This window comes from Marmota monax, unplaced genomic scaffold (assembly GCF_021218885.2).
Source record: "Marmota monax isolate L192 unplaced genomic scaffold, Marmota_monax_Labrador192_F-V1.1 WCK01_AAM20220418_F8-fsc00426, whole genome shotgun sequence".
NCBI classification, from domain to species: Eukaryota; Metazoa; Chordata; class Mammalia; order Rodentia; family Sciuridae; genus Marmota; species Marmota monax.
In genome coordinates, this window is record NW_026695037.1 from 100,913 (window position 1) to 111,619 (window position 10,707).

The 10,707-nt window shown below is 43.0% G+C and overlaps 1 protein-coding gene across 6 annotated transcripts; it reads left to right on the plus strand.

Moving 5' to 3' along the window:
- Positions 1-591: 591 nt before the first annotated feature.
- Positions 592-5,925, plus strand: LOC124081489 (cytochrome c oxidase subunit 7A-related protein, mitochondrial-like). 6 transcript variants are annotated; one of them, XM_058573701.1, is made up of 5 exons: positions 592-987; positions 1,525-3,017; positions 3,386-3,418; positions 3,558-3,605; positions 3,747-5,925. In XM_058573701.1, the coding sequence occupies exon 5, from the start codon at positions 5,357-5,359 to the stop codon at positions 5,705-5,707; it is 351 nt and encodes a 116-aa protein (XP_058429684.1). In that variant the 5' UTR covers positions 592-987; positions 1,525-3,017; positions 3,386-3,418; positions 3,558-3,605; positions 3,747-5,356; the 3' UTR covers positions 5,708-5,925. The 6 variants fall into 6 exon arrangements, with proteins under 6 accessions (XP_058429684.1, XP_058429682.1, XP_058429683.1 ...); XM_058573699.1 differs by having other exon boundaries at positions 1,525-3,418; XM_058573700.1 differs by having other exon boundaries at positions 3,558-5,925.
- Positions 5,926-10,707: the final 4,782 nt, after the last annotated feature.

Consider the following 10,707-nt stretch of genomic DNA (forward strand, 5'->3'; position numbering starts at 1 on the left):
CGAGGAGTGAGGGGACCGCCCAGCGGAGGCGCAGGACTCCAGAAGCCGCGTTTCAGCCGCCGCAGGTGGCAATCCCCACCTCCGCTCCGGTCCTTTCCTCGCTTATTCTAAGCCTGGCGCCCCCCACTTCGGCCCCGCCCTGGTCCCTCCCCTGACTCGCGTCCCCTGGCCCCTTTTTCTGTCGCACGAACCCCCGCACCCCTTCCTACTCTCCGTGAGCCATCAACCTGCATCCCGGGTTGCCGCGCACAGAGGAGTCGCGCCGCGCCTTGCCTCAGCGGCTTCCCTTCCCCAGGCTCCCACTCCCTGAGGTATTTCTACACCTCGGTGTCCCGGCCTGGCCGCGGGGAGTCCCGCTTCGTCTCCTGTGGACTACATGCAGTTCGTGGGCTTCTACAGCGACACCGTTAGTGGGAGGAAGGAGCCGCGGGCGCCGTGGGGGGATCAGATGGGGCCGGGGTACTGGGACCGGGAGACACGGATCTCCAAGGACAAAACAGAATTTCCGAGTGGACCTGCGCGCCACGCTCAGATACTACAACCACAGCGAGGGTGCTAAGTGACCGCGGGCCTGAGTCATCCCGGATGCCCAGGTCCGAGGAACACCTCGAAGTGACCCTAGACCCGGAAAAGGCCCCTGAGGAGTCCTAGCCAGTTTCATTTTCAGTTTAGGTAGCAATCCCTTCGGCTGGGCCTGGTGGGGTGGGGTTAAGTGGGCAGGACTGACTGACGGGCGGGCCGGGCTCTCAAGACCTTCAGAGAATGTCAGGCTGTGCTCTTTGATCTGTCGCGCGCCTCTTCCGCGGTTATGATCAGGACGCCTAGGATGGCATGGATTACATCGCCCTGAGCTTCTGGGTTGCAGCAGACACCCCTGCTCAAACCACCTGGCCCAAGTGGGAAGCGGCAGATGTGGCCAAACGCGCAAGACCCCGTGTGTGGAGTGGCACAACAGAAAATGTGGGAAGAACATGCTGCAATGAGCAGGTACTACGAGCTGCGGGGTGTGGCCTCAACTGTTTCTAGATCTCTCCGCAAGAAAATAGATACTTCCCACCTTCTGGAGGAAGGAGCCCTCTTAGTTTTCCAGATGCTGTGCTAAAGAGTGATTCTGAGGCCTGCCCTTCTCTCAAGAAAACTAAGATAGGCTCTTCGTGGTTGGAGGGGAAACAGGACCCTGAAATTACTGTAACCAACAGTTCTGGTTGACTCTGGCCTCAGCCTTGGGCCTCACAGGGCTACACAGTCTTCCTGTTGGGCTTTGTTCTCTGCCCCAAGCTGGTGTCTTTGGAGGTTTGACTCAAGTTTTTATGATTCTCTCTTAATCCATCGAGGTCGGAACTCCTAAACTCTCAGGTGCTTAGAGAATCTTACTGTGGACTGTCCCAAACTCATTATAGAATTTTCCAAGGAACAGATTATCCCAGAAGCATGGGTCCAGGCTGGTTCTGGGTTTTAGGGCTGCTTCAGTGGCCCAGGAGAGGTAATAACAGATTGTCTGAATTTTCCTCTTCTTCCTCTCAGACTCCCCCACAAAGACACAGGTGACTCACCACCCTACCCATGAAGGAGATGTCACCCTGAGGTCCTGGGCCCTGGTCTTCTACCCTAAAGAGATCACCCTGATCTGGCAGCGGGATGGGGAGGACAAACTCAGGACATGGAGCTTGTGGAGACCAGGCCTGCAGGGGATGAAAAGTTTCAGAAGTGGGCAGCTGTGGTAAAGCCTTCTGGAGAGGAGAACAGATACATGTGCCTTGTGCATCATGAGCCCCTCACCCTGAGATGGAGTAAGTAAGGGGATGAGGGTGCTGGGCTGTTGAGAGCCACAGCCCAAGCGGCCCCAGCAAACTTCCAGCTGATTGGCTCACCGTGGCCCTAGCAAACTTCCAGCTGCCAGCTGATAGGCTCCTCTGCGGTGATGCTCGTTGGTGTAGTTACACCTGATCAAACTTTTACATTTTGAGTACCCAAATAATCAGCTCAAAAGGTAGAGCTTAATGCAGTATTACAAGCTTTTGTGATGTTTAAAGATTCTGTATTTAATTTATTTTCCGATAGTCAGTATATAGTTAATGCTATAGTATCCCTTGAAGCTGCTGGTAGGATTTCCCCTTCCTCTACTGTTTTCTCTTTGTTTTCCACTATACAAAGTCTAATCTGGGACAGAAAAGATCCATTCTTTATAAGACATATCAGGGCACATACAGGATTGCCTGGAGCCCTTAGTTTGGGCAATGATTTAGCAGATAAAACTACACATGACATACATATTTTCTCTACACTAGAAGAAGCTACAATTGTGAACAAACAGGACATTTTAAAAGGAATTGCCCCATAGGAGGAGGATTTAACAAAACTAGGTATCAAAGGAGTAGAATACCAGGTATTTGCCCACGATGCCATAGAGGGAGACATTGGGCTAATGAATGCCGCAGTCTGGCTGGGCATAATTCAGGAGCCACTTATCAAGCAGAAACAAACTTTATTTTTAGAACACACCCTGCACCACAGGAGCTCTTCAGGAATTCCCTCAGAGCCCAACTGCTACCACCAGCTTACAGCAAGCCTCTCAAACCCCCACTCCTCCTGCTCTTGAGGCTGATTGGCTGGGTCGCGTGGGCAGAGCCAAGAGTGCCCCAATGAGCAGCTCCATGGTCTGAAAGGGCGGGGAAACAGCTCAATGAGCGTCACCCCAGAGGAGCCAATCAGCTGGCAGCTGGAAGTTTGCTGGGGCCAAGGTGAGCCAATCAGCTGGAAGTTTGATGGGGCCCCTGGCTGTGGCTCTCAATATTGGGCCTGTTGTCAGGAAACCAGGAGCTGTTCTGTAGTTTCTCAGCAGGGTCAGGACTGAGAAGTGGGGATCAGGGCACCACATCTTCTCTTCCAGTCTCTTACCTTCCTAAAGCCACATCCTCAGCCCACCATCTTCATCATGGGAATTGTTGGCCTGGTTTTTCTTGGAGCTATGGTCATTGGAGCTGTGGTAACTATCAAGATGTGGAAGAAGAGCTCAGGTAGGGAAGTTTATGGTCTGAGTCCTTGTTCCACTGGGAGGTTAATGGGAAGTAGAATCCACACACCCATGCTTTCCCAGCCTGGAGCCCTATTTGCTGATATTCTGTTATAAAGCACATGGAAAATAAAGGACAGATTTATCACCCTGATGATGTGGTGATAGAGGTCAGAGGAGAAGTTCCCTGATGAGGACAGACTTCCAGGAAGGCATTTGATCTTCTCCCTGAATGTCTCCTTTCTTCATGTCTTCTGATCCTTCCCTAGGTCTATAGTCATACCTTTGGAAATTTCTCTGGGGTGGGGTCCAGAATTAGAAGATTCCTCTAGTTCTGGCCCTTCCTTCTCACAGGATGTTTTCTTCTCACAGGTAGAAAAGGAGGGAGCTACTCTAAGGCCACCTGTAAGTATGGAGAAGGGTGATCCCTGAGACACTTGGAAGAGTAAAGGGGAGCTAATGTGGGAGCTCAAGCACCCCATAATTCCTCCTGTAGCCACATCTCCTATTGACTCTGACCAAGTCCTGTTTTATCCTACTCCAGACAGGCACAGTGCCCAGCATTCTGACAAATCCCTCTCAGCTTGTAAAGGTGAGATCCTGGAAGGCCTGAAGTGAGGAGTGAGGGACTCAGGATTTAAACACGTTGAATGTTGGGGGTGGGAGGATGTTCAAAGTACTCGCCACTTACAATGACTAATCTGAATTTGTTCATGATTATTTTCTTTAATAGTGTGAGACAGTCACCTTGTGTGATTTGTTCAGGTCTCCCCACCATCTCTACTGGGAGAGATGGCACCTGGCTTCTCTTTCTCAATTGACATCAGACTGTGTCCGTAAGTCTGTGTTCCTATAAGCATAGTGTGAAGAAATGGGGAGACCAGCCCATTCTTGAACACTGAGACCCCTTTTCACACTGACATATGGTCTCTTCCTTATCAACCTTCCTGTTCCAGCAAAAACAGGGCTGGGATGTCTCCATCCCTGTCTTAACTTTATGCTACACTGAGCTTCAACTTCTTACTTCCCTATAAAAACAAGAATCTGGTTATGGATTTATATTTCAAATTCTTGCTAACATATGTTATTACTGAGTTAATAAATGAAAGGAAGATTTCTAAAACTTGAAAGAGAAAATATAAACTGAAACCTTCCAGAATCTGTTGTTGCTGTGCTGAGTGTGTTGCAGGTGGGAACAAGAGAAGGCTGTGAATAGCCAAGTGTGGACAGGGCAGTGACCAGTCTGTGGGCAATTCATCCTGTGCTTGGATGTGGTCACTCCTCATCTGGGTCATCTTACCTGCTTTATATCTTTGTACATTTAGAGGAATCTTGTCCCACCAGAACCTGTGATCACAAGGACTCAGACATTGAAAAGGCTTTGTCCTTTCTCCAAGATCATGGGCAACAGGAGAATTCTGAGGCTGTACAAGCCTAGGCTCTGGCCTGAGTCCAAACTTCAGTCCATATCCTTTTTAGTTTCTTAATTCATTTATAGAACATATCTGTTCTTATTCTTGTATATGAGTTCTGGCCTCATCCTCCTCTCTGTGTCTCTGTCTCTGACAGCAGCAGGAACTATTTTCCTGTCATCGTCACACAATGCCTAGGCTAGTCCCGGCACACAGGGTTCTCTGTGGTATCCAGCAATTAATTTTCAGACATGTCCAGCTCTTGTCCTCATGCTAAGGTTATTTCTTGGATTGTATTTTTAAGCATTTCTCCAATATATTTGGTACCAAGGATTGAACCCAGGAGTGCTTAATCCCTGAGTTACATCCCTAGCCCTTTTTATTTTTTATTTTAAGACAGGGTCTCCCTAAGTTGCTTAGGGCTTTGCTGAGTTACTGAGGCTGCTCTCAAATTTATGATCCTCCCACTTCAGGCTCCCAAGTCGCTTGGATTACAGGCATGCACCATCAAGCCCAGCTTCTCCAATATTTTTAAAGGAACCAGATTTAGAGAATAGTGGAGAGGAAGGATCCCATGATTTCTAATATTAGATAAATTCCTGTTAGGTTTTTGTCTCCTCTACTCACTTATGTCCTCTCCCTGCCCTTAGCTCTATGAATCCTAGCTCTGGCTCAAATTAATACTCCTGGATTTATATAGTAGAGTCTAATATAGATTTTTATTTGCTTGGCAAATAGGAACCATAAGTCAGGTCAGAGAGTGCAGAACTTCTAAGTCCAAGTGACCATGACCTGAGTGTGAAAGGACTTTGTGCTGCAGATGCTACAGAGCATCATTTGTCCTGCATTTACATTAATAAAGGTAGTGTCTCTAGCTTTCTCTGGGACAGTCGTGCAGGCAGCGGCTACAAGAAGCTAGACACCAAGCATCATGTATTACAAATTTAGTGGATTCACACAGAAATTAACTGGAGCATGGGCTCTGGAAGCCTATAGCCCACAAGGATTAAGGCCAGTGGTTTCCACAGAAGCACCACCTATCATATTTGCCACACCGACTAAACTGACCTCTAGTCCCACTGGTTATGATTATGCGAAGAAGAACAAGGTTCCAGAGCTACAGAAGTTTTTCCAGAAATCTGATGGTGTGCCCATCCACCTGAAACTAGGCCTTCCTGACCAAATGCTGTACCAGACCACCATGGGCCTGACTGTGGGAGGGACCATCTACTGCCTGATTGCCCTCTATATGGCTTCACAGCCCAAAAAACAAAGAAGTTAGGCTACAGATGATTGTTTTTTTGTTTTTGGGGTTTTTTTTTGTTTTGTTTTGTTTTGGCATAAACCCTTTGAAATTTCATTGTTGGGCTGGGGATGTGGCTCAAGCAGTAGCGCACTCGCCTGGCATGCGTGCAGCCTGGGTTCGATCCTCAGCACCACATACCAACAAAGATGTTGTGTCCGCCGATAACTAAAAAAATAAAATAAATATTAAAATTCTCTCTCTCTCTCTCTCTTTTAAAAAAAAAATAAAAAAAAAAGAAATTTCATTGTTTCTCCCCCCGCCACTTCTGACTTGAATGATTTATTTAATATTTTTTAAAAAAATAAAAAAGAGAAAGATATGAAGACAGTATTTTGGTTTGCTTATGAAATGCATATGGCCTGTCAGATGTCAGGCTCATTTGACAGTTAAAACTATTATTTAAAGACATACACTGCACTGTGTTTTGGAACTCCTGATTTCCCTGGAGGTTCTGGATGAAGGTTGCACACAGGCTCATTAACATAAATCTGTGCTGAGATCCTCTGGGATTTGGGATTGCATTTTTATGCATGGAGCGCAAAAACCATTCTGGATTTAGGTGTGACTGAGAATGGAAGACAGAATCTAAGGCCAGGTGCATGAAATGAGGGGTTTGAGTCAGTAGTCACCTTGGGAATATTTCCATCTTACAGCAAAATGTTAATAGCAATTAGTTGCAGCCTACCTGTATTCATTGGGCAGTTTATTTCAAAGGGTTATATGCCTCATCCCAGATCTTTAGTGAAATTTTATGTGTAATTGTTGTGTACTCCATCACGGGAACAGAGAACATTTGTTTAGTGTTGCACTTTAGACTTGGTATCTGTCTTGTTAATGCACCTGTGCCACAAATTCTACTTTATCTCTTATGGCTTTAAATTATGGTTTATTTTGACTATGGAATAAATATGTGAATGAAAACAAAAAAAAAAGATAGTGTTTCTAGAAGAGAGAGGTACTCTACAGTGATCACTCACTCACTGACATCTATTGAGTACTATGAATAGGATACACAATTTTTGCATCTAGGATACATCAGAGAAGTCTAAAAGGTCAAAATTTCCAGCTTTGTAGGGCAAGTGTTCTAGGAGAAAGAGGCAGAGGACACACTCTAAACAGCAAATAATAATAATAATAAATAATAATAATAATAACATGGTTCATGTTAGGAGGTGGCAAGTGTTATGAGGAAGGTGATCCAGAGTGTGAGAGTTGGGGGCAGGCAAGATGGCTGTTTTTCTAGGGTGGTCAGCATGTGCCTCATTGGGAAGATGACCTCTGAATAAAGATTTGAAGAACATGAAGGAATTCGTCATGAGGATGTTTGGAGGAAGTTTATTCTAGTCAGAAGGAACCTTCAGTGCAAATGCACAAGGCAGGATCCTGTCTGTGTGTTCTGGGGACCAAGGAATCTGTGATCTCCTGAGCAGAGTCATTAAGAGGAGCTCAGAGCCCCCAGCCAGTTCCAGTAAGTCTGGAGGCTGTAGAGGTTGTTGGAAAGGTTCTTTGAGTGGGGCAGTTTTGAGCAAAAAGAGAAAATAGTACAACTTCTGTTTTCAAAGAATTACTCTGGCTGCTATGCTGAGAACAGAATTAAAATAGGTTAACAAGGCAGTGGGGAAAAGTGCAGGGAACTCCTGCAGTCCTCCATAATGGACATGTCAGTTATGTCACCTGGGAAGTGAGCAGAGGAAATGGTAGTGATTGGACTCTACACACATTTTTGAAGATGGACTTTACATATTTCCTAATGCATTAATTCTTGGGTATGAGAAAGAAAAGTAAAGAATAACATCAAAAATATATGACTGTGTAATTAGAAAGATGTAGTTGCAATCAGTGGGAATGGTGTAGATGCTTATAAAGGCATACCTGAGGAGGGGATGTGACAGATACTCAGGATATGTTAAGCTGAGATTTCCACTAAAAATTCAGGTAAGATGGCCACGTTGACAATGGGAAAGACAAGACTGGAGACATTTAGAGAAATTTGGGGACTGGAGAGATAAATTTGGGAAGTCACATCTTATAATGATATTCAAAACCTTGAGAACTGATGAGGGCACCCAGGGAGCAATGGCTATAGAAAAGGGAGGGTACAAGGACTGAGCCCTGAAGTCCCAGTGTGCCTAGAAACACATAGACCAGGGACTCCCAGACTTTCCTATGCACAATGTTAAGAGGATATCAGTTTCCAGGTCACCCAGGGCAATTTAGCAAGAACCCATCTCAAAAAGAACTGGGAATGTAACTCAGTGGTAGAGTGCTCCAGTGTTCAGTCCCCAATAAAGAAGAAGGAGGAGGAGGAGGAGGAGAAGGAGAAGAAGAAGACAATGATGATGACATAGAGAAGGAGGAGGAGAAGGAGGAGATGAAGATTTACAACTTAATGACAAGACAAACAACACTTTCCTTCCTGGACAAAATATGTGAAGAACGGTTCCCAGGAGAAGTCACTAATAAATACTTGAAAAGATGCTCATCCTCACTTGTCATCAAAGAAATGCATATTAAAACTACAATGAGATACCACCTCACATCAGCTAGAAAGGACAACATTAAAAATGCTTGTCAGTCAGGAAATTCATCTGGAAAAATAAAAGACCCAGAATAGCTAAAGCAATCCTTAGCAAGAAGAGTGAAGCAGGTGGCATCACTATACCAGACCTTAAACTATAATACAGAGCTATAATAACAAAAACTACATAGTACTGGCACCAAAATAGACTGGTAGACGAATGGTACAGAATAGAGGACACAGAGATAAATCCACAAAAATACCGTTATCTTATATTAGACAAAAGCGCCAAAAGACATATACTGGAGAAAAGATAGCCTCTTCAACAAATGGTGCTGGGAAAACTGGAAATCCATATACAACAAAATGAAATTAAACACCTATCTCTCACCATGCACAAAACTCAACTCTAAGTGGATCAAGGACCTAATAGAAGAAAAAGTAGACCCCAATCTTCATCATGTCAGATTAGGCCCCAACTTCCTTAATAAGATTTCTATAGCACAAGAATTAAAATCAAGTATCAATAAATGGGATGGATTCAAACTAAAAAGCTTCTTCTCAGCAAAAGAAACAATCAGTGAAGTGAATAGAAAGCCTACAGAATGGGAGAAAATTTTTACCACATGCACATCAGATAGAGCACTAATCTCTAGGATATATAAAGAATTCAAAAATCTTAACATCACAAAAAAATAATAATAATCCAATCAATAAATGGGCCAAAGAACTGAACCAACATTTCTCAGAAGATGATATATGAAAAAAAAAATGTTCAACATCTTTAGCAACTAGAGAAATGCAAATTAAAACTACTCTAAGATTTCATCTCACTCCAGTCAAAATGGTAGCTATTAGGAATACAAACAATAAGTGTTGACGAGGATGTGGGGAAAAAGGCACACTCATACATTTCTGGTGGGATTGCAAATTGGTGCAACCAATCTGGAAAGCAGTATGGAGATTCCTTAGAAAACTGGAAATGAAACCATCATTTGACCCAGCTATCCCACTCCTCAGTTTATAAGGACTTAAAAACAGCATACTACAGGGACACAGCCACATTAATATTTATAGCAGCACAATTCACAGTAGCTAAATTGTGGATCCAACCTAGATGCCCTTCAGTAGATGAATAAAGAAAATGTGGTATATATGGAATATATGAAATATTACTCAGCATTAAAAGAAAATAAAATCATGGCATTTGCAGGTAAATGGATGGGGTTTTAGAATATAATGCTAAGTGAAGTAAGCCAATCCCAAAAAACTAAATGCCAAATATCTTCTCTGATATAAAGATGCTGATTCATAATGGGGATGGGGGTGGGGGGAGAGGAATAGATGAACTTCAGATAGGGAAAAGGGGAGGCAGGGAAAGGAGGGGGTATGGGGGTAGGAAAGATGGTGGAATGAGATGGACATCATTCCCTAAGTACATGTATGAAAACACACACACAAAAAAAAAAAAAAAAAAAAACACTTATAATAATACCACATATTAAGAGGATGTGCAGCAGTTGGAAATCTCATGTGTTACTGAAAGAAATGGAAAAATATTATACCCCATTTATAAAACAAAATTATTATCATAATTACTGATATAATTAAATATATATATATATATATATATATATATATATATATATATATATATATACACTTGCCTATGGCCCAGCAATCCCATTCTTAGGTGTTATCCAAAAAGAAAACAAGTCTGCACAGACTTGTACTCAAATATTCATAGTGGCTTTATTTATAATAGACCCAAACTGGTAATGACACACTTGTTTATCAACTTTTCAGTATATATACCAATTGATAAATTAGGATTTCAGTAATATTTAGTAACAAAAATGAAATATTAATACAAATAACATGGATAAAGCTTAAAAATAATTATGTTATTAAAAAGACTACATTGCATATGATTGTATGCATATAAAATTCTAAAATAATCAAAAGGAGATCAGTGGTCACACAGGACTAGGGTGAAGGAAGGATCAAGCACAGGGGCATGAGGAAACTTTCTATGGCAAGGGTAGAGAAGTGAACATCTTGGTTGTGGTGACAGTTCCATGATTCTAAACAATCACCAATATTCATGTAATTCTATATCCACATTAGCACATTTCACAAAAATATCATAATAAACAAAAAGGGGGAAAGAAGGAAAAATATATTCTCTTTAAGATAAGTAAAAGCTGACAGAATTCCTTGTTAGCAGTCCTTCACCATGAGTAATTTGGAATGAAGTCCTGTAAGGAAATGATACTATATGGTAATTCATTCATACAGAAAGGAATAGCAACACGAATACTACATATTTAGTTACTGAGGAAATATTTTACATTGTTCTCATACTTATCCTTTCTGGATACTATTGTTTTAAGAATTGGGGGCAGGAGGTAGAAAGTCCTTAATTTTAGCCAGGTGGCTAATCTCCTCTAGGGCCACA